Genomic DNA, 23,066 nt, shown 5'->3' with positions numbered 1-23,066 from the left:
TCAGTGCCCCCTGGGTGATTCAAGTCAGGGAATCACACTCACCCACCCCCAACACACACATACATATAACTTACAGATGTTGACTGAGCCCACACCTTCACACAACCTGCAAAGAGAAAAGGAAAAGCATAAAAAACCAAGATTCTCTGTTCATATTTCAAGTCAATTCTCCCAGCTAGAGCCAGGGGAGAGATGAGGGACTGGGAGACTATGCTGTCACCACTACCCACAGCATTATAGGCCCCCACGGACCCCAAAAGGACAAGGAGAAACCCAATAGCAGCATCCTAAAGGCTACTCTATATATTTGTTTTTTAGCTGCAGTCTACATGAATACTTTCTGAGAGGGAAAAAGTTTGTTTACTACCCTAGTAGACCTTTTTTCTTGGGGGAGAAGGTATGGATGGGATTCAAGTGCACACAAGTGAAATATATGCTCTTCCCTGAGCTATTAGGCCTAACTGAGCCATATTCTCTCTCTCTCTCTCTCTCTCTCTCTCTCTCTCTCTCTCTCTCTCTCTCTCTCTCTCTCTCTCTCTCTCTCTCTCTCTCTCTCTCTCTCTCTCTCAGCATTGCCCCTTAAAGCCATATAAAACCAGAAGGTGGCTGAAGGCTGTGACAGTTCAACTTGTGAAGCTACCTGTGCTGCTCACTGGCTGGGTAATCATGGGTCAGTCACCTAACTTGTGTCCTAGTCAGAAAGTGGAATGAGAATACCTGCCTCCCAGGATGGTCATGACAGGTTAATAGAGAGCCACACATGGAGCCCCTAAAATAGAGCCTGCATGTAGAAAGGTTAACAGAAGTGCTTGAGGAAACATTCGCAGTGCTACGCTGAACTCTCCCAGAATGCTCACGCCTACCTCCACTTGCCTTTCTGCATCTTCCCTGTGGGGTGAAGAGCTTCAACCTTTTTGGTCTAGGACAGTGGTCGGCAACCTGCGGGTTGCGAGCCACATGTGGCTCTTTCCATTTTTAATTTGGCTCTTCTGTGTGCCGGGCGGGGAGGCCGCTCCAGGAGTCAGGACTCTGCTCCTAGCCTCTGTCAGTGCGCGCCCTGTGTGGCTCTCAAAGTAAATTTCAATCGTGGTTTTGGCGAGATTTGGCTCACTTAAAAAACGGTTGCCGACCACTGGCTAGGAAAGCTCTCTCAAACAACCTGCCTTCCTGAGCACCCTGCCTCAGCCCCTAAGTGTTGGGGTCGGGGATCAGTCCCCCTTCTCCCGAGCGGCACCTTGAGCGTTTCAAGGAGGGGTGAGGAGCCATGGTTTATTTTCTGGCGCATCAGGGTCAGAGCCTAAGCAGTGACCCCGACCCATTACTTAAGCATAGTTTTTATAGAGTGTTTTTCAAAGAAACAGCGTCATCATCAATTTTTAGAGATATTCAGTAACCAGAGAAACATCAGTAAATTTTAATAGACCACTACCAGTGTTACCTATTACTAAGAAAACAATATAACTCAGTTAGAAGAAAGAGATATTTAGCAAACAATTATTAAAACCTAGCAGACCGCTACCAGTGTTACATATTACACAGAGACAATTTCTTTCTTTCTTTTTTTTTGGTTTTTCGGCCACACCCGTTTGATGCTCAGGGGTTACTCCTGGCTAAGCGCTCAGAAATTGTCCCTGGCTTGGGGGGATCATATGGGATGCAGGGGGATCGAACCGCGGTCCTTTCTTGGCTAGTGCTTGCAAGGCAGACACCTTACCTCTAGCGCCACCTCGCCGGCCCCATGAAGACAATTTCTAAAGCTTAACAGACCACCACTAAAAGTTACATTTTGATCCTACAGAAAAATATTAAACTTAAGGTTACATTTCTTTACCTTAAAGGCTGGAGGTGGGGGTGGTCGCCTTACTCCACCTTACTAAAAGTTTTGCAAGCAAAGATCACAGAAAGCAGGAGCAAATTGGGCGTACACTGAGTAAAGCCAGATTCTTATCTCTTTCGGCCAATGCTAGCCTGTGGCTCCGAAGGTCATGAAACAGGACGCCTTGTAAGCTTAGGGAAACTTCAAACTTAAACTATATTCATCTATAAAAAGCAAAACTTCTTGTCCCTTTCATAAGCACCACTGCTTTTTCCTTAGAGGGGGCTCACTGTGCTGCTATGTGAATCTGGCATGCCCTAGGAACTGTGTCCTAGAAGATTTTTGTCTGTGCCCATCATAGCACCAGCTCAGCCAAAATGCTAGCAACAGAGATGGGAGGGTGAGCTGCTTTGATTTCTTATTTTCTGAAATGGTCATTTCTTGGGCAATCTAACCAAACTTGCTCAATGACAAGAAGGCAATAAGAGGTGAACAGTCACAAATTGCATAGCAAAATACACTGTAAACTGCTTTTGCAAAGCAAAAATGTTAGGCCCATGTCTCATTCATGACAGAACTGTTGCTGGTAATGCCTCAAAGATTGTTATCATATGGATGGTTAAGTTTGACCAAAGCCTAGTGCCTCTTTGATGCTGGCAAGTGAGCTGGGGACTTAATGGCCCAAAGGAGCCTCTGGAGGTCAGGAGTCTGCTACCTAAAGAAATGGTCAAGTATAGTGCAAATATAGCAATAAGGACACCTATGTGCGGCTACTTGGTCAGATTTCCCAGGCTGCCCCAGTTATAGGGATCTTCTCACCCCCAAAGTGTTCATCTCTGTCATGTAAGAACATGCTCCTTTGGTGTTCACATGATTTCCCTAACTCATTTCATCCTTGCAAACAGCTTTCAAGGGTGGGTTTGATTTTCTCTGTGTATAAACGGGGCCCCTGAGGCACGAGATAGGGTGAAGTGAAGCGAGCTTTTGAACCCAGATGATCTGGCTTACAGCTATGATCGGCTCTCCAGTGTAGCCTGCTTCCCCAGTAGAACCCAGTCGGTAAGTAACAACAAGGTGACTATCTCCTCCAGTGCTGATACCATCTGTCCTGATTCTTGAGGGCTCAAACTGTTAGCAAATTGGTGACAGGAAATGTGCACTGATGAAGTTGGAACATTGCTTGAATGAGCAACTTTGTAACAGTGTATAGCATGGTGATTCCATTTAAAAAAATTAATAATTAAAAAATTGTCAGCACAACCTGATGCCTCCTGTCTCTTCCTCGGCTCTTCTTTCTCCTCCCACAGGCACCTCCTTACGCCCTCCAAGTGGGACACTAAACTGGTCCCCTTGGAGGATGGACTTTTGCCTCCCCTGTTCTGTTCTGCTGGGCTACTCCTTTCTCTTCTCCCATCCTGAAAGCAGACTCCCTGGGGAGACGGGGTTCCTCCTACTTTATGCCTTTAATAAATATCCTAAATGATCCCAGCTTTAGACTCCCTAAAGCAGAAACCACAGAAACCTCTTTGCAGCCAACAGAGGAGAGGAGTGCCATGGAAGGAGGTAGAGGATCAGCTCGGGGGGAGAGGGGACAGTATGGGTGAATAAAAAAATGAGTGGGGGGCCCTAAAGATATCTCAGTGGTAGAGCAACTGCCTTGCAAACATAAGGCTGTGAGTTGAGTCCCTGACACTATCTAGGTGCACTGAGTATAATTCCAGTTGACTTGTCATTTGGTATCTACAGGGCTATGATGGAGTGTGTTATCCCTGCTTACCACAACAAAAGGTTGGTTTGTCTTTAAGTAGTGCAGTGCTAGCCAAGAGACTGTTGTTGCTTTAGCCGAGTCGCCAACTAGCTGTGCACCTGGTCTGTTTTCTATGTAGAAATAGAGGGAAGGCTAGACCCACTCTCCCTAGAGTCTTCCCACTTGTCAGGCTGTGATCCTGTCCAAGTCCTCACCGGCTCTCCTCGCCTTCCAGCAATTTGCGGTAGGTGGCAATTTCTACGTCCAGGCCCAGTTTGGAGTTCATCACCTCCTGGTACTCCTTGAGCAGGCATGCCATGTCCTGCTTGGCCTTCTGCAGAGCCTCCTCCAAGCCAGCCAGCTTGCAGCGGGCATCACTGAGGGCCAATTCACCCTGCTGCTCTGCCTCCGCCACAGCTGCTTCAAGCTTGCGGCGCTGTAGGAAGGAAAGCAAAGATGGCATTTTAGCGAGGTATCCTGCAAACTTTTGTATTCCACCCCGACTTTAACAGTCAACTTGGAAATTTTGTAGGAGAAATTTTTTCCCTTACTTCTTCCATCATTTCTGTGTCCTGATATAGAATGATAAACTCAAGTCTATGACAAGCTAGTAAAGAGAAGACAAGTTAGTCATGGACTAGAACTGATGATATATATGGGACTACCTGACACAAACACATCCTTGTCCATTGACAAGACACTTGCACAGATGTTATTTTAACTGATAGTTGAATTACTCTAGACTGGTCAGAGCAGGCTTGGTTATGTCCACTATGCAGATTCAGAAAGTGAAGGCCAGTGTAGCTGTAACTTGCTCAAAGTTGCCCATTTAATGAGTGATGGCACAGATTTCCAGGGGGTCATTGTATAAGGTCTCATTCTCTGGCACATTGAGTTCAGAACATTGCTAGAAGTGCCCTATAGCATCTGGCAACTCACTATAGCGCTTCCCTAAATCCCATCTAAGAAAGCAAAAGGAATTCCTACAATTCAACTGCACCAATATTAAGAACCCAACTTTAACACTGGAATACACATTCTGCAAAAAAGACAAATAAATAGGTTTAAGAAAATAGTCTCAGAACCACTAATCATCAAGGAAACACAAATCTGGGGACAGATAATACAGCAGGAAGGACACTTGCCTTACTTGCAACCAACCTGAATTCAATTCAGCACTAAATATGGTCCCCAGATCACTGCCTGGAGTTATCCCTGAGCTCAAAGTAGGAGAAATCCCTGAGCACCACCAGATGTGATCCAAAAATAAAGACACAAAAATGATGGTGATGAGGATCTGAAGGATCTGGAACCCTTGAATACTGCTGGTAGAAATGCAAATATCTGACAAAGTAGCAGGGAAGTCTAGTAGATCCTCAAAATATTAAAAAAGATCATGACCAGGGGCCAGAGTTATAGTACAGTGGGTAGGGCATTTGCCTTGCTCATAGCCAACCTAGGTTCAATCCCAGGCACCCTATATGGTTCATTGTGCACCACCAGGAGTGATTCCTGAGTTCAGAGTCAAGAGTAAGCCCTGAGAATGGCCAAGTGTGGCCCCCAAAAATACTATTGCCATATAATCCAGCACTTCTGCTTCTTGGTAATTATCCAAAATAAGTGCCTGACAAAAGAAGGGAAAATATACCAAAATATAGCATGTAGGACCACATGGAGATATACAAGAATGTATGAAAATGTTCATTATACAACTGGTAGTAATAGCAAACACTTAAAAACTAAGCATTCACCTGCAAGAGAGTTAATAGAAAACTGACAGGAATATTATAGGACTCATACACAGAAATAATAAAAGAAATAAATAGCAATATGCATGATTTTCAAAGACAATTTCAATGGTAATGGAAAAGATCACAAGGAGGGTAATAGAATGGCATCCTTGCATAAATTTAGAGCAAACAAATACATATTTTCAGGTATATACTTTAAAGTTTACTTAATATGATAATTGTGAGTGATGAGCCATAAAGACATAAATGAGCTGCCTATGAAGGTATGCTCAGCATGGGTATAGAAGTGAAATGAAGAAGAAAGGAGTGACAAGTAGTAAATTAGAATAGACAGGGGTTGTGGTAGAGTGTCCTTAAAATGGAGTGCTTTGGAGTCAGTTCTGGTGTGTGGAGACCATCACAAGAGGTACAGGGAGAGGGAGAGAGTAGGAACAAAGTCTGCGACACAGCAGATAGGCATAAGGGGTGCTTGGAATGGATGCTGAAGGAATATGGAGAGCAATGAGCAGAACTCAGAGTCCTCTGCTTTAGTGTCCCATGGCTTTTGAGTCCTCAGATGCAGACAGCGAAAATAGAAACCAAAGATAGTCACAACACACACACACACACACACACACACACACACACACACACACACACACACACCAGGTAGAGGGAAAGCAAAGTGGACCAGAAGAAGCAGAGGCTTCTATGGGGTCTCAAGGTTCACTTCCAACCTGCTGCTTGGCATTCTCCACCTCGGCTGTTAGCCTCTGGATCAAACGGTTCAGCTCGTTGATATCCTCCTTTGTCCTGCGGAGATTCTCGCCCTGCTGAGTCACGGTGGTCTTCATCTCCTCACACTGTGGAGTAAGCAATAGACATGGGGAAATGCCCATTAGTGAGAAGTGTCTGGTATGTGTGCTGTGGCTTTGCATGTCCACAGACCTCTGCCCTGCAGTCTTTCCTCCTTCTAGCCCTGCCTAGGCACTCACCCTGAGTACCTGAATATCTCAGTAAGTGCACAGATGTCCCCCTGAGTGTATGGGTGTGTTTCCCAGGGAAGCACCACACCCATTTCCATGCTCCTTGCCCAGTAGGGCAGCCCCCCAAGTCACCTTGGTTTGGTACCAGGACTCAGCTTCAGCCCGGCTGCGACTGGCGATTTCATCGTACTGTGCCTTGATCTCAGCCACAATGGAGTCCATGTTGAGGTCCCGGCTGTTGTCCATTCTGACCACCACTGAGGTGTCTGAGATCTGGGACTGAAGGAGCTGGATTTCCTGGAAAAAAGAAAAGAAAAAAACAGTGGTAGTGTCCTGGGTCCAAATCTCCTCCCTTCCCATCTATACAGGGTTACCAGCAACTTAAGCCCAACTCTAAATTTTTGTTTTGATTTGGTTTTGCACATAACCAATTGTGTTTGGGGCTGACTCCTGTTTCTGCACTTGAGATTACTGCTGGTGGGCTAGGAGTTCCATACAGAATGCCAGGAAGCAAACTCAGGCAGTCTGTGTGTGAGTCAAACATCCTATCCACTGTATTTTGCTATGGCTCCAGCCCCCAAAGTTGAAAATTTTTGCAACTAAATCAGAAAGTACTGACAAATTAGGAAGATGTTTAAAGTGAAGATTTTTTAAATGATTCAGAGAGATGGTACAGCAGACAGGACGTCTGTCTTGTGTACAACCAACCTGAGTTCAATCCCCAGCACTGTATATGGTCCCCCAATTCCCACAGGAGTAATCCCTAAGTGTAGAGCCAGGAGTAAGCCCTGAGCACTTTTTGTGTGTGGCCCCCCAAATAAAGTGTAGTTATTAAGAGAAAAAGACTAGAATGTGAGCACAAAGCAGGAGAAAAAAAAGGATCCATTGTGCCTTCACCAACAGTATCTGATGGGCAGCAACTACTCCCTTGGCCTGGAACTTAAACTCTGCATGGGATCAACCCTGCAGAATGACAGGCTAAACAGAGACAGAGTCTCTCTGTCTAGAGCTGTACCAGTGTACTCAAGCTGTTCGGGATATGTTGTGCATGAGAGAGGCTCTGAGCCTGCATTTTTCAATGCAGGGGTTCTCCAGCTCTTGCTTTGGAAAAAGTATAAACCACAAAAGACTGTCCAGGAACTCAAAGAAGTGGGGAGAAAACAACCCATCCTAGAAGCAGGACCATGAGCCACAGGCCCCTGCCTTGCTCCCTCCTGTACCTGAGAGTGAAGACTCACCTCCTCATAGAGGGACTGCAGGAAGCCCTTCTCCTCCTTCAGGGCCTCCACATTGGCCTCTAGGTCAGCCTTACGAAGGTAGGCGCAGTCTATGTCCTGGAGAATCAGACAGAGACAATGGGGGTACCTGGGCCCTAAGTGTCTCCCACCAACTCCCACATTCTCCAGGAACCCAAACCTCTCCTGATCTCCTGTATGTCTGTGTCTCCCCATCAAGCTGTGCCATCAATCTAACCTGCCTTGGGGTGGAACCATGTGAGACCTTATCCCCTTCACATCATCCTTGGTATCTAGGTCAGGCAACACCCTGCACCCAAGATCAGGCTGAGACCCTGGCCAAGTGCAATGGCCTTTCTCCTTCATTTGTGACTCACAGCAGGCAGCCAGGCAACTCACTTTTGATTGAGAGCATTTGGACACAGGGCCAGAGCAATAGTACAGTTAGGCAGGGCATTTGCCTTACACACAGCCAACCTGAAGTTGATCCCTGAATCCCATATGGTTACCCGAGCCCTCCAGGATTAATTTCTATGTACAGAGCCAGAAGCAATCTCTAAGAACCGCCTGATGTGTGAAATAAAAAAGAACAAATAAAAGAGCATCTGGACACTCTCCATGACCCATTCTAAATCAAAGTTTGCAGGAGTGTCTCATTTTTTTTTTCCACATTTTGGCATTGTGCTGAATATTTTTTTCAACTTTTGGCATTATGCTGAATAGAAGCACAACTCCCTGAATCTCTGGCAAGCTGAGCATGAGCACCCCCAACCTGGGATGGCAAGCAGAGGCAGTGATGCCTAAGAGTGAAGGAAACTTAGAAGTGACTGTTTCAGGATTCAATGAGACCATACAAAGGGTAACTAATCCAGGTGACATCCCCAGTACCCCAGTTGATCTCCTGAGCCCTCCCAAAATGATCCCTGGGCACAGAATCAAGAGTAAGCTCTAATAACCACCTGGCATGCCCCACCCCATAAAAGTGACCATTTCAGGGCTTAAGAGGTTCTTCATGGGTCAGAGCCCAGGTTTTGAGGGGGAACCCTGCTTCCAAACCTGACATCCATCCTCAGCACCACATGGAATCCCTCTAGCACTGCCTGAGGATCCCTGAGCATAAAACCATGAATGACTTCTAACGACTACTGAGTATAGCCCCCAAAACAAAGGAAAAACCAAAAATGTGGTGACTCTCAGAATTTTGCTGTTGCTTCCAATGACAAACAACTATATACTGAAGATTTCTTCCATGTGGCTTCCTACAACACAGTCTCACCATTTGGGATCCTGCAGGAATTCAGGGTGGCCCACCAGCTTGTAGTGCCTGGGACTAGAGCACCTGATTGCAACAGCTGCACATAAACTCAACTAAATGCAAAGTGCAGGTTCAAGCCCTAATCCTATACTCATCCTTCAGCCCCCATTGGGGAGGAGTTGGAGACTCACCTTTTTTAGCACTACAAACTCATTCTCAGCCGTGGCTCTGAGGCCCACCTCATCCTCATACCTGAGGGAAGAATAAAAGTGCAATCAGCCAGGATGGACAGGACAAGGGCATTGTGTGGCCTTCACAGAAGCCCAGCTCTCCCACTCCCCTATTTTGCAGCAACAAAGAAACCATCAAGACTTAGTCTCTGCTTTGGGATCTGCATATGGACCGCAGTCAGTCTACACTGAAGGCCAGTCCCTTCCTAGCTCTTTGCAAGGCACTGTGCACATATTTCTGGGGTGAGTGAAAGAGTGAAAGACAGTGGCATTTTGATCCTAAAACTGCCTTAGCCTAAAGCTCCATGAGGCTACCCTCCCTCCAGCACTCTGACTTATGCCCCAATATCCATGGGCATAAATTCCAGAAAACAGCCCTTAAGTGTCCAGACTTCTGAGCTCCAAATGGTGATGGGTGGGAGCCCTCTATCACCTCCTCTTGGCCTGGTGCCTTTTACATGAGTCTGGTCCCTAGAGCAGTCATGCCCAGCCAACCAGGAAGCCAGAGTTCTCAGGGTTTTCACACTTCATAATGAGGGTAATGAGACTGCTATAAACTCAGCACTCTAATTACTTCCTCCCACTCCCAAAGCAGGGGCAAGACCTCAACAACACACTGAGAAAGTCCCCCACAGGGGAAAAGTCCATCACTGGGGCCACCTGAACAACCCAATATTTCAAAACTAAGTCTTCCAATCAGACTTGAGGAGGAGAGTGGCATCAAAAATTTCCTTCCCCTCGTCTTAACTGCATGGTAATAGTGAACTTGGCAAGAGTGAACTTGAACAACTTTGCCAAGAGTGAACGTGGCAAAGGCTAAACCAAGCACATCTAAAACAACAGGTCTCCATGGGTCCCTGAACTGTCGAACAAGAACCTGGGGAATTCTCTGCAACTTTATCACCAAACTATCTGGGCTTATCAGATTTCTGGAATGGCATCAGCTAGATCATCAGAAAGATAACTAGCCCCCATCCTACTGCTGAGGGCTCCCAAGTGCCCCTCTCCAGCCTTCATCTCTGGCCTCTCATGTCATCTCTTTCTTTCTATCTCTGAGTCCATCCAAGTCCCAAATGTGGCTCCCTTCTCCTGCACACTCGACGCTCTTCTCTTCAGATCTTTCCCTAGTACCAACACTGCAAGATTTGGGAGTGGAAACTGGGAGCTGAAGGCAAAGTAGAACCATCCAGGGAGGCTTCAGATACCCTCATCTTCAGCTGCCTACCTCTCCAGGAGAGTGGCACGCACCCCACCAGCCTGGGATTCCACTCCCATAACCACCCCAGTCTGTCCTGCTCACCTCTTCTTGTAGCCTTCCAGCACCTCCTGAACATGGTTGAGCTCTGAGGCCAGCCTCCCACTGTCAGCCTCCAAGCATTCAGCTTCCCGCCTGAGGGCCTCAATGTAGCCAGTGAACGTGGGCTCCAGGTTGCTCTCGCAGCAACGTTTGTTCTGGTAGAACTGCCACTTGGTCTCCAGCAGCTTGTTCTGCTGCTCCAGGAATCGCACCTGAACCCAGAGCGAGAGAAAAAAGACTTGGGGGAGCTCTCAGGCGCATGGGCCCTAGAGCTCTCTTCATCCTTAACAATGTTCCCTGAGCACTTACCTCTCAATCCAGCCCCATTTCCCAGAAAGAACACACAATTTTTCATTCTGCATTGAATCAAATAGCATCTGATCCAACAGGCCATCTTCATAAAACAAAAAACACCCCTTCAAAGACATCCACATACTAACTCCTGGAAACTGTGATTGTTACATAATATGGGGAAAGAGCCCTTGCAGATGGAATCGTGTTAGGGACCTAAAAATCAGGAAACTGATAATTTAGGTAGGCCCTAGTATTCAAGTAGGACTTTAAATAGAAGCAGAAGGCATAAGAGTGAGAGAAAAACTCAGAAGAGGAACAGAAGCCCAGGAACCACTTTGTCACTCTCATAGGCTTTGAAAATGAGAATTCTGGTTATAAGGAGAATCAAAGAATGCCAGAACCTCCAGAAACTCAGAAAGCCCAATTCCAAGCATTAGCCAGACTGACCCTGCAATCATGGGAAATTCAGTTCTTCCCAGGTTTAGTTTATCCCAGGAAATAGGTCTCTCTGGAACCTCCCAAAAGTAATATAGCCCTGCAGACACCATAGTTTCAACCTCATGTGATAATAATCTGTGTTTGTGTTATTATTTATTTGCTTGCTTTGATTTGGGCTTTTTGATCACACCTCAAAGTGCTCAGGGGCTATTCCCAGTTCTTGCTCCAGGGTCACTCTTGGCAGTACTGATGGGAACGTGCAGTACCAGGGGACAGAGATCAAACCCAGGCCACCAGGATGTTCTAGCTCTTGACCATCTCTCCAGCCCAGATGTGTGTTGTTTTAAGCTACTTTGTTTGTGGGTATTTCTATGAATAATTTAAAAACACACCCACAATAGCTTCTTCTCCAATGCTGGGGTACAGGAGGCCAGGAAAGAACCCCTGGACCTGCAGTTAAAACTCAATGACTGCTTTTGCCCCAAGCTGACACTGCTTCTCTCTGAGCCTCCTGTAAACAGAGGCAATACGATTACACTAGTTATTTTCCACTGGCATCTCAGGCTCTAGCTGACCCTCAGGCATGTCTCTTCTGCCTGAGCATTGTATCATAAACCTCTGATTCACTGCTATCATGTAATGATTAAATGATTTTATGAAAGATCCTAGACTACCCTGACACTGACAAACCAGAAGCTCAGAAATCTGGGCCTGCTTGTTTAGGATCCTCTGCTTGGCCTGACCACCTGACCTGCCAGCCCACTCTAGAGTGAGATCCACTCCCAGGAAAACAAGTCTGAGAGAGAGTAGTTCTCAATTTACCAGTGTTTGTGAGACATAGAACTCAAACCCTAATTATCCAAAGGGTACCTGCTTCAGTTTCCTCCCACAGTTCAGCTCTGGGCCAGTTCTGGGATTTTCCTACTTTGCAGGCTCATGAACCTCATGCAAACAGCTTGAGAAGCTGGAGCCCAGCATCATTAAATCAGGACTGACCAAATACAAAAGGCAGAGCAATGTCCCTGGGGGATCCCAAAAGGTCATATGCAAAACTCCCTTGCAGTCTGCATGCTCAGGATTCTCACAGACTTCTGCGGTCATTAGGAAAAGAACTCTTCCTGACAGATGTCACTCTCTGCCGCAGAACACGAGTGTTGGAGCAGAGCCTGTGTTGGATTTCAAACACACTCCATACAAACACATAGTCCTCCCAACACACATACTTACATACATACACACACATACCTTACTGCTCCACATAGCCTGCCCAATACTATAGACTCCTTTTTTGCTGGGAAGAATTGGTGGTTTGTATGGCCAACTGTGTACTAAGAACGTAAGTATCAATTCTTCACTGAAAATACATCCACTTCTGGTGGCAAAACTTGTCTGAAAATAAAGCTCCTCCCCATTCTCCCCCAGCTTCCTGAAGTCTTTCTCAGGTGGGGACTTAACACAACATTTAGCACAGCCCTGAAAAATGGGCCATTATTTTGGGTCTGGAGTAATAGTGCTGAGAATAGAACATTTATCTTGCACGTGGACCACCTGGGTTCTATCTCCAATATCCCCGATGGTCCCAGGATCACTGCCAGAAGCTATCCCTGAGCACAGAGTCAGGAGTAATCCCTGATCACAGTTAGGTGTACCCCTTCCCTCCCCCAGAAAAGAATGAAAGGAAAAATGAGCCTTACTTCCTTTGAGCAGTCAGATTTCAGATCTTCTGAAAGGCCAGAATTGGGTGGGTAACTAGAGACCACAGAATCAGCAAGGCATATTGAAGTTCGCTAAACTTCCCATACAGCTGACCCAGGTGTAGTCCCTGGCATAAGGTCCCCAGAGCAATCATGGCAACTCCTACAGCATGTGGTGAATTTCATATCCACTAATGTGGCTGAGTCCTATGCAGATTTTGAAAGCTGAGACCCTGGTTGGCCAGATGAATCTCTAATCCATGTGCTAATCCTTAGCAGGACTGACCCATCCCCAAGTGGTCCTACCAAAGCCCCCACCCCAGAAATTGCATCTCACACCCACCTTGTCGATGAAGGCAGCAAACTTGTTGTTGAGGCTCTTGATCTGCTCTTTCTCCTCCTGTTTCACGCACTGTGCTTTGGGGTCAATCTCCAGGTTGAGTGGTGCCAGCAGGCTCTCATTGACCGTTACAGTGGTGATGCAGGGGAAACCAGGCCCACAAAGACCTCCTACCCGGTATCCAAAGCTGCCTCCACTTCGAAGGGGCCGCTCACCACTCACGGAGATCCTCGGGGACCCCAAGGTACACAGGCTTCGACTGCCAAAGCCCCCAAGGCGCCGGTAGCTCAGCCCCCCAGGACTGCCCCCATGATAGACCGTGGCACTGGCACAGCTATGAGCTCCAGGCTTGGGCATCACGGCAGAACAGGAGCTGAAATTTTTGGAGCCATAACCAGAACTGATACGATAAGGACGATTCGCCATATCCTACTCTGCCAGCAGCGCCAGCTAAGAAGATGCTAAAAACTGGGTCTCCATCTGGAGACCTGTTGGTGCTCCCACCTTTTATGGAGCCAGCACAGGTCTCCCAACAACATAAAAGTTAGGAGAAAGTTATTAACTGCTTTTTATAAGCGTGGGAATCTCCCGCTAGGCAGAGTAAGAGGAGAGCTGAGACTTGCCTCATTTAATAGGCTTATCAAGGAGACCCCGCATTGCAATAAATGGAGCCCTGTCTTTTGGACCCACAGGCCTGGGCATAGCCCCTAATTCTCCTGAAGTCTGTGAGTGCACCCAGAATCAGTATCCCACAAAGGCAAGTGAGGGCTGAGCCAAGCCCTTCTTGAGACTCCCAGGGTCCTAACAGCCCGTCCCTAGACAGATGGCATGTCCTCCTGCTGCTGAGGCTTCTGGAATACTTGGCTCATCCTTCTATCAGAGCACATGAGTCAGACCTGCAAATCTTTCCCCCGCACAACTCCAAGGTGCATCTCATTCTGTGGCTGTGACTGGAAGTGGCATAACCCCTTGACCCAGAAACTTTCTGAGATACATTAGAAAGAATAAGAATTAGGGTGTAAGTGGAGGGAGATGGGGTGCATTGGTGGTGGGACTGTTGCACTGGTGAAGGAGGGGTGTTCTATATATATGAAAGAATAAGAAAAGATCCATCCTCCATGGCTATGAGCACAAGTTAAATTCTCAGGAAGCATGCTGGAATGGAGGAGCCTTAGAACAAGCTGGCCTGGGTGTGAGGACAGAGGTTATTAGGATACAGCTTACCCTGGCGGAGCCTGGACACCAGACAGATAGATAAGGTGGGTGGCAAGAACAGAAGAGAACTCTCCATTTCCAAAGGTGGAGGGCTCTGGACTTACAGAAGTGGGCTCCTTGCCAGGAGAGGCACAGGAAGACAGGATGGAGGGTCAGATCCAGAGCAGTTATGGTTCAGCAGAGCCAGCCCTGAAACCTCACCAAACCAGGATCAGAGTTTCCACCTCTTCACACTACTTCTGGGTTACATCCCAGAAGAACAGAATAGAAGTGGATCCTAGCTGCAGAGAAAGTACTCATTTACAGTGGGCAGCCTCCTGTGTTAATGCCTAAGCCCCCAGCTCATGCAGTCTGCATAAAGCTCAGTGATGAATCTGAGCCTGAAGTCAGGCATCTTCTAGATCTAGAACTTCTTTCAGGAAAGTAAGCAAGGAAGGCATATGAGAAAAGAGGCAACAGAATGAGGGATGGGCCTTTCTGCCCTGCTGTCCTCCCTTTCTCTCTCCTTTTCTGCCTCTCTTTGCTTCTGTGTGTCTGTCTGTCTGTGTGTCTATGTATGTGTCTGTCTGCCTCTCTCTCTTTCTCTCTCTCTCTCTCTCTCTCTCTCTCTCACACACACACACACACACACACACACACACACACACACACACACACACAGAGTCCTCAGTATGGGGGAAGCAGAGATGGACCCACCAGGCCCTGCAGCACAATTGAGCTGAGGGTTTGTTACTATCTCGGTGGAGGGGGCAGAGCCCTAAGAGTAGCCAGATTATGGAAGACACCACAGAATAAATTCCTGTGGAGACAGTAGACTCTAGTCTTTGTTCTTGGAGCTGCTACCTCATCCTTTCCCGCCCACAGAAGCGCCCATCTACCCAACCCTCCCTACAAGACACAGGAACCCTGGATGGGCCCTAGGGTGAGAACACCCTCCTGGGCTGAAGTCCTGAAGAAAAGGAAGAAATCACCAGGGCTAAGCAGTTGCTTTAGGTTTTGGTTACTGATACACCCCAAACTCCTGGGAGGGGTTTAAATGCTTGCAAATGACAGAATGAGGCTCTGGAGCCACCTGGACTGGTCCCCATGTGTCTTTCATTAGCAAGTATTTAAGCCTGCCCATGAATTTGGGATAAATCCATGACCAGAACTGGGAGAAAAGCTTTTCTGGGCTTTGCTGATATGATAGGGAAGACTAAATTAGTGAGCAGTGCCTTAACTTTTGTCAAATTTTGTTTTGTTTTGTTTTTGTTTTTGTGCCACACCCGGTGATGCTCAGGGGTTACTCCTGGCTAAGCACTCAGAAATCGCTTCTGGTTTGGGGGACCATATGGGCTGCCATGGGATTGAACCACGGTTTGTCCTAGGTTAGTGCGTGCAAGGCAAACTTGCCCCACTGCTCCGGCCCCAATTTTTGACAGGACTATTGGTAGTGCTGAGGGGATTGAGGACTCAGATTGGAGGACACTGGCAGAGTAGGTCACGTAGAGAAGTTAGCACTGTGGTTTTCAGGGAGTATGAGGTACAGAGGACTGGCCATGGAGGTAAAGGACAGTGTAGTGCAAAGTCCCATCCGGGGTTAGACCTTGTGTGTCCCACAGAAGCAAGGAGGCTGGTTTTAGCTAGCAATGCAGGGCAAGAGTTCCCATGCAGGGGGGTGGGGGAGACAGGTGGGATCATTCTGCATGGAGGATGCTTTGTCCCATCCAGATCAGTGAGCATTTGCTGCAGTGACAATGCAAAGCTCAGGTGCTAAAAGATCACTAGCCACTCAGGGAAGCAGCTATAGAGGACACAATGGTGGAAGGAGGTGAAGGGGTCTTGCTAGGATCCCAGGGAGAAGGTAGAGCTGGATCCAGGGAGGAACTGAAGAGTGTAGGAATGGGCAGCTTGAAACCAAGTCTGAAGGAAGAGTGGAAACCAAATTTCTTCCCTGATTGATTTGGCGTGGTGGAGTGAGGGAATCAAAGCATGTCTCACAAGATCCCAACAAAACTTACCTCTGTCCTGTCACTGGTGCAGGCTCTGCTGAAAAGCCTGAGAAGTAAGCCTGGGCTATTTCTCACCTGTCCCCAGAGACAGCCCATATTTGAAACAAGACATGCAGTGGCCTCTAAGATTGCTCAGGGAAAAGGAGCCTCTCTTTCTTGCTGGAAATTCTGGAGACATCCTTCTGCTGGATCCGGGCCAAGAACTATAGATGAGAGAGAGTGGGTGATAGAAAAATAGATACATAGAAATATAGATGCTTAGAGGGGATATGCACTATTTTCTTCTAACATTTTAATCACACCTGGCAGGCTCAAAGGACCATATGAAATGCCAGGGATTGAACCTGGGTCAACCATGAGCAAGGCACACAAGTGCTATCACTCTGTCCTCTAATATTTTTATTTTCTTAGAAAATCATGATTTGCAAAGATACTGATAGTTGAGTTTTAGACGTATAATGTTCTAGCACCAGTCCCACCAGAGTCAACTTCCTAGTGGAGAAGTAATTTATTACTTCTTTATCATTCTTTATGGCATTCTTTATCATTGCTCTGCTCCCTGGTAGTAAAAGCACACTGCATTTCTAGTTAGATGCATAGCTCTTTCTAAATGGCCCTTAAAAATGCCCCTTCTGGGACTGGAGAGACAGCATAGAGGTAAGGCGTTTGCCTTTCATGCAGAATGTCGGTGGTTCAAATCCCAGCATCCCATATGGTCCCCTGAGCGCTGCCAGGTGTGACTCCCCCCCCCCCCCCAAAAATGCCCCTTCCTGGGTCTGAAGCAATAGCACAGCAGTAGGGTATTTGCCTTGCAAGTGGCCGATCCAGGACTGACTGTGGTTTGAATCCAGGCATCCTATATGGTCCCCCGTGGCTGCCAGGAGCGATTTCTGAGCGCAGAGCCAGGAGTCACCCCTGTGCGCCACCGGGTGTGACCCAAACTCCCCATAGAAAAAAAACCCTTCTGTGGCCTGCACCCAGGTGTAATAGTATCTCTGCAGCCCTCCCCACCCCACACACCATGGAGTGATTGCCAAACCTTGGAAGTTTATTCCTTGACCCAGGGTGAAAGCTGTGTACTGGCCATGTGATGACTCTACTAGTAATTATTCAGGGACCCAGTGCCAATCAGTTCCCCCACCTCCCCAGAACAACTGGAGCAAGCTCCAGGGGAAGTTACTGGGTTAATCATCAGAAGAAAGATGGGGGCCTTCTCGTCTAGGGCCTATGAGAGCAGGGGATACATGACATGGCCTTTCTCTTTGATCTGCATTTAAATCCTTATTTAGATTTTTGTTTGTTTGGTTGGTTTTTGGGTCACACCCGGTGACACTCAGGGGCTACTCCTGGCCATGTGCTCAGAAATTGCTCCTGGCTTGGGAGCCCATATGGAATGCTAGGGGATCAAACTGCAGTCCATACTAGGCTAGCACATATAAGGCAGATGCCTTACCACTTGTGCCACTGCTCCAGCACCAAAGATATTTAGATTTCTTGCTGACATCACCCCATCATAAGTAAGTCCAAGAGGAAAACAAAATAGAAGAGAGGCTCTCATATGGAACTCAGCTCCTGAAGAAAAGTCACCCATTCCTGGACAGGCTCTTTCAGTGGCAAAGCACTGGGGTCAGTCTAGGAAGGCACTTGTCAACAGAGGGTATGGCTGCCTGGATCTCATGATTGCAGTAAGCTATTTACATCTAACTCTGGCTGAAACATCTAATCACACAAACTGATAAGGTGACTTAGCAGTGCCATCATGACCACTAAATTCCCTTCTGCTGTCATATAAATGAGTCTTTGCTTTGGTCTTACCCTTTCATCTATATATTTCATCATAATTTTTCATGATTTGTGACCTCATGCACAATTCTAGATGCTGGGGACACAGGGATATGCCAAAGCCAGTTCCTGCACTCAAGTGACCCACTGTCTGTTGGCCATGAAGTAAGATCAAACATCTGCAGCAGTGTCTGGTCAGTTTTAGAACAGTTTCATTCACATGTGCTGAGATGCTTTTCTCTGTTCAAAGGAAATTATCCCTGAGCCCTATCTTGTTTTCTAAGTCAAGGGGATAGTATATACAAAGAATGACAAAACACCTACAATCTATGCAAGAACTAAGATCTCTTTTTTTTTGTTTGTTTGTTTGTTTTTTGTTTGTTTTTTTTTGTTTTTGTTTTGTTTTTTGTTTTTGGGCCACACCCTGTGATGCTCAGGGGTTACTTCTGGCTATGCGCTCAGAAGTTGCTCCTGGCTTCTTGGGGGACCATATGGGACACCGGGGGATCGAACCGCGGTCCGTCCTAGGCTAGCGCAGACAAGGCAGGCACCTTACCTCCAGCGCCACCGCCCGGCCCCAAGAACTAAGATCTCTAATTACAGAAGACTGACTACAGCCATGACTGAGCAGAACTTTTCCTGGAACCATAGAGAGAGACCTTGGGGGTGGACAATCAACATGCCCAGAACCTGTAGTCAGTCTTTTGACAGTATGCTTCATGGGTGGAAACACCCTATATCTCTTAGGCCAGTAGAATTTCCTTTCTAATTTCCCCCAATGTTTGCTGTGCCTATGCAAAATAAAAAAATTGTCACATCTGCCTCCCCCTTCTTTTTCTTTTCTTCTTTTAATTTTATTTATATTCTAGATAGGGGCTCCTGCCTTTTCATAGAATCTAAGAACTTGAATCATTTTGTTCTGCCTCATATTTCTATGTCTTCCTACAAATTGAGAAAAGAAAAAAAAGACTTTCACTGGCATGGGGTGTGGAGAGACCCCAGGCCGAAGGCCTTCTCCTTAGCTTGGGGGGTGCTGGGAGGCCAGGGAGGCTCCCAGCCATCTCCCCTCTTCTTCCTCCCAGACTCTGGGGACATGCCTGGGTGCTGGCCCAGGCAGCCAAAGAGGTGGATGCTAGGGAGGACTCTAAAGGGGAACCCAGGCCTACCCCATCCCCACCCAGCACAAGTGGGGAGGAGTTTAGGGAGGAGGCGGGAGGATTTCTGGCTTCCAGTTCTCTACCGAATCCTTTTCTGTTCTGGAAGCTAGCTTTCGCTGGCATGGGGTGTGGGGAGACCCCAGGCCTAAGGCATTCTCCCTAGCTTGGGGGGTGCTGGGAGGCCAGGGAATTCTGGTAGAAGAGTCCCTAGGTTTAGAGCTTATGTTAGAATCAAGTTAGGAAGATTGTTGAGCTTGTTCCAGTGGTCCCCATTTGTACCAATAACGCCATGAGGCATTGTTTTTTTTTTTTTTTTTTTTTGTGTGTAGGCACATTAAATAGGGAACTACTATACATACAAACAAGTTCTTATCTAATAGAAATAGGAACACACAAATCTTGTAATGCAGTGGGACCTTACACCCTGAACACTGTCATAATGACCTGGCTCAGGCCTCAGAAGAACGAGCATTTTCCATTCATGTTTGAACCAGGGATGCCATCTATGAAAAACCACAGTTGTCTATAACATTACCTGGGAGCAATCCTTTACCAGGAAAGACCCTACTACTGCCCCAGCATCGACCTACTCTAAAGAGAGTTCCCTTAACACCCAGAAGACTTAACAACAACAACAACAACAACAACAACTACCTGCTTTCAGGGCAGGGCTCTCCGAATTGCCCTCTAATTATGAAGTGAAACTAGAGGATGCTCCACATCATCCTGATTTTGATGTAGGATATACACAGAATCCAGGATCTTTAACTATAGAAAACTGACACCAACAACAATGATTGTTGGGGAGGGGTGTTTATTGGCACTACAGGCAATGACTTGGGTTGGACAACCTAGTATGCCTGGAACCTAGAATTGGTCTTATGCCAGAAAACTTCAGGGGTAAGGTCTCCTTGTATTTAGGCCAAGGCTTTTCCTTTCCATGTCCCCCATATTTTGCTGTGCCTATGCAAACAACAATTGCCACTCTAACACTGTTTTTACTGTACTTCTTTAAGTCTTATCCTTAAAAAGAGAGAGAGAGAGAAGAAAAGCTTATTAAACCTTCTGCCAGGTCTTTAATGAGTTAACTGGTGATTCAATGATTTTCAAAAATATACTTGCTACTGAACCTTTTGTTTCTCTTCCATCTCATTAGTTTTTCTATTTTTTAATAACTTTGCCTTGTTCTTCCTGAAACAAATGTATTATGATCAATTGTTTCAACTATGTGATATATTTTCTCAAAATAAAAAAAGTGATGGAGCCCAGGGGCAAGAGCATTGAGTGGGAAAAAAAAAGATCAGATCTAAATACCCAAGCCAAAGTCAGCAACAATAGAATGAAAAGACCCAAACTATAACAAGCTAAACACAAAATGGACCTGTCACATTAGTAATCCGGGGGGCTATGGGTGGAAATATGGGGTGCATGCTGGGAACTACGGTGAAGGGAGGTCGACACTGGTAGCAGGAATGACTCTAATTCACTGTCACTAAATGCCTGAAACACAACTGTGGAAGACTTGTAATTCACAATGGTCTCAATAAAAAGAAATGTAAAAAAAAAAGAATAACAAAACAACTCCTATGAACACAACATATTTCTACATAAAGATGTCACAAAACTTTATGCCAATATTCTCTTTCAACGTCAATGAATTAAATTTACCAATTAAAAGACACAGAATGGTGGGGTGGATTAGGAAATTGAATCCATATTCAAACACATTTGAATCGTCATAACAAACACAGACAAATGTTGGAAGACAATTCTTCAAACAAACCACCCCCTCAAAAAAGCTGGGGTGGCCATACTAGTATAAGATGGCATCAACTTCAGACTGGAAATGTTATGAAACAGCGAAGGTCATTTCTTAATTCTCAAGGGACATGTAGATCAGGAAGAAGTCACACTCCTAAATAGATATGCACCTAAAGAGGGACCAGAAAATACTAAATAAATGTGAACAGCTGCTTACACTTCTGGTTCAAGATGATTCCCGTAGTTCAACATGGCTGCCATAATGGAATCACCACCACCACTCCACCGCCTGGTAAGATGTCCACTGCAGTTACCAGGGCTGAGGAATTCACAGATTTCAATGGTACTATCCAAAGAAAGATGTTCCTAAGGGTGTGTCTGGGGCACCATAACCTAAACACCAGCCCTAGGAATTCTGTGAGTGTGAGTCCCTGGTCTTTCTGGAAAGTAGGGGAGAATAAAGCAGTGGTACCTATGCTGAGTAAGGCTGTGGGGTTGGGGTAACCAAAGGGGTGGAAGTCAATCTCTGGGCTGAGTGATGGGGACTCAGCTCTGGTAACTACCAGGCTGCTAACCTAGCACAGAAAACCAGGAGGCAGCAAACTGAGTGCAGCGGGGCACCATGCCCTGGCCTGTAGAATCTCCAACTGAAGCAGCTCAGAAGAGCTGCCAGCGAAGGAGGCAAACAGAAACTTAACCCAGAAACACTAATAATTACCCCTGTCTTGTCTCTTCCTGGAGCTCTTTTAGCACATCACAACCTGTGACGTGCAGCTCATTGCACAAACCCAGATCCTGCACTGTGCATCAGAGAAGCCTCAGGCTGGCTGAGTCATTCTCAGAGGTGCCTGAAAGAGAAAAAAAAAAAAAAAAAAGCTGCTAGGGGACCACCAGTACTGCTACGCTGGTCCCACTAGAGGGCACCCTAGCCTGGCTGTCAAAGGCATCCAAAGTCATGGCTGAAGTCCTTGTCCTCCTGGAAGCCTTCTGAGGTTGACCAACTCTCAGATCAACTCTCAGTCAGCTTCCCTGACTAGATTATTTAGTCTCTTAGTCACTCCCCTGCAAGTGCTCATCTCCCTCCCTACTGCCCCCCATACACATAGTTTAACTCCCTGTGTACAGGCTTCTTGCCCTGCTCCATCCTATATCTGAACAGTTTTAGCACCTTAAAACTCTGCTTCAGTATCAGGTTAAGTAACACAGAAGGAAAAAAGTGTAACACAAGATGTCAAGACATATAGAATAACTAAGAATGCAATGTAGTAAGAGAAGGAGTGTCCGATAGCCTTGACCCCAGACAATAGGGAGGAAAAAGACTTAGAAGAAAAAAATTGGGGGAGGGGATGAGGAAGGAAAGTAGGGGCTAAAGGCCTTGGGACATCAGTCATGTGGGGCAGTGGTATAGTTCTAAAACCAAACCACAGAGTGAACAACATTGAATACATAAGATCCAAACTACAATAACCAGACTACAAAAATGTCAAGGCAGGGGCAGGAGCGATAGCACAGCAGTAGGCATTTGTCTTGCACATGGCTGATCCAGGACAGACCTTGGTTCAATCCCTGGCATCCCATATGGCACCCCCGAGCCAGAAGCAATTTCTGAGCTCATAGCCAAGAGTAATCCCTGAATGTCATAGGGTGTGGCTCAAAAAAGCAAAAAAATAAAAAAAATAAAAAACTCAAGGCAGTAGGCTGGGGTAGCTGAGAGAAAACTTGGAGAACCTGGTGAGGGAAATTGACATAACTTTGTTCTTTAATTAATTTTTCTATTTTAAATCTGTTTCTAGCACACACTTTCCCAGGCAAAGACCAAAAGACAACCACAGCACAGTCTGAGGTTATTGGCTGGCCCCATTAGAGCTCTCTTGTTATTCTCCTGGTTTCTTCCCACTTTATTTGGCATTTCTACTCTGGACTTCATGGGCTGTGATCCTTCTCATCTGCTGTCTTTGACAGAGTCCTCTGAGGCCACAGACACCCTCTGGGATCTGTTCCCTTCATTTTCTCCCCCTCCATTTGGGCTCTCCCCAAGTCACACACTCCCAGACAGAACTGGGCTTCTCTTGGCTGTCTGGTTTTAAGGGCCACTGCC

The 23,066-nt window shown here is 46.5% G+C and overlaps 1 protein-coding gene across 1 annotated transcript; it reads right to left on the bottom strand.

Moving 5' to 3' along the window:
• Nucleotides 1-3,774: 3,774 nt before the first annotated feature.
• LOC126022543 (keratin, type II cuticular Hb5-like) lies at nucleotides 3,775-13,488 on the bottom strand. Its single transcript, XM_049783496.1, has 7 exons — nucleotides 13,066-13,488; nucleotides 10,300-10,508; nucleotides 8,961-9,021; nucleotides 7,518-7,613; nucleotides 6,412-6,576; nucleotides 6,031-6,156; nucleotides 3,775-3,999 (listed from the first exon to the last, which is right to left on the bottom strand). Exons 1-7 carry the CDS (start codon nucleotides 13,486-13,488, stop codon nucleotides 3,775-3,777), a joined length of 1,305 nt encoding a protein of 434 aa, XP_049639453.1.
• Between the last annotated feature and the right edge of the window lie 9,578 nt (nucleotides 13,489-23,066).

The sequence above is a fragment of the Suncus etruscus genome, chromosome 11 (assembly GCF_024139225.1).
Source record: "Suncus etruscus isolate mSunEtr1 chromosome 11, mSunEtr1.pri.cur, whole genome shotgun sequence".
In the NCBI taxonomy this organism is placed as follows: domain Eukaryota; kingdom Metazoa; phylum Chordata; class Mammalia; order Eulipotyphla; family Soricidae; genus Suncus; species Suncus etruscus.
The sequence above is the reverse complement of the archived record's forward strand: the minus strand, read 5'-3'. Positions and strand labels throughout refer to the sequence as shown.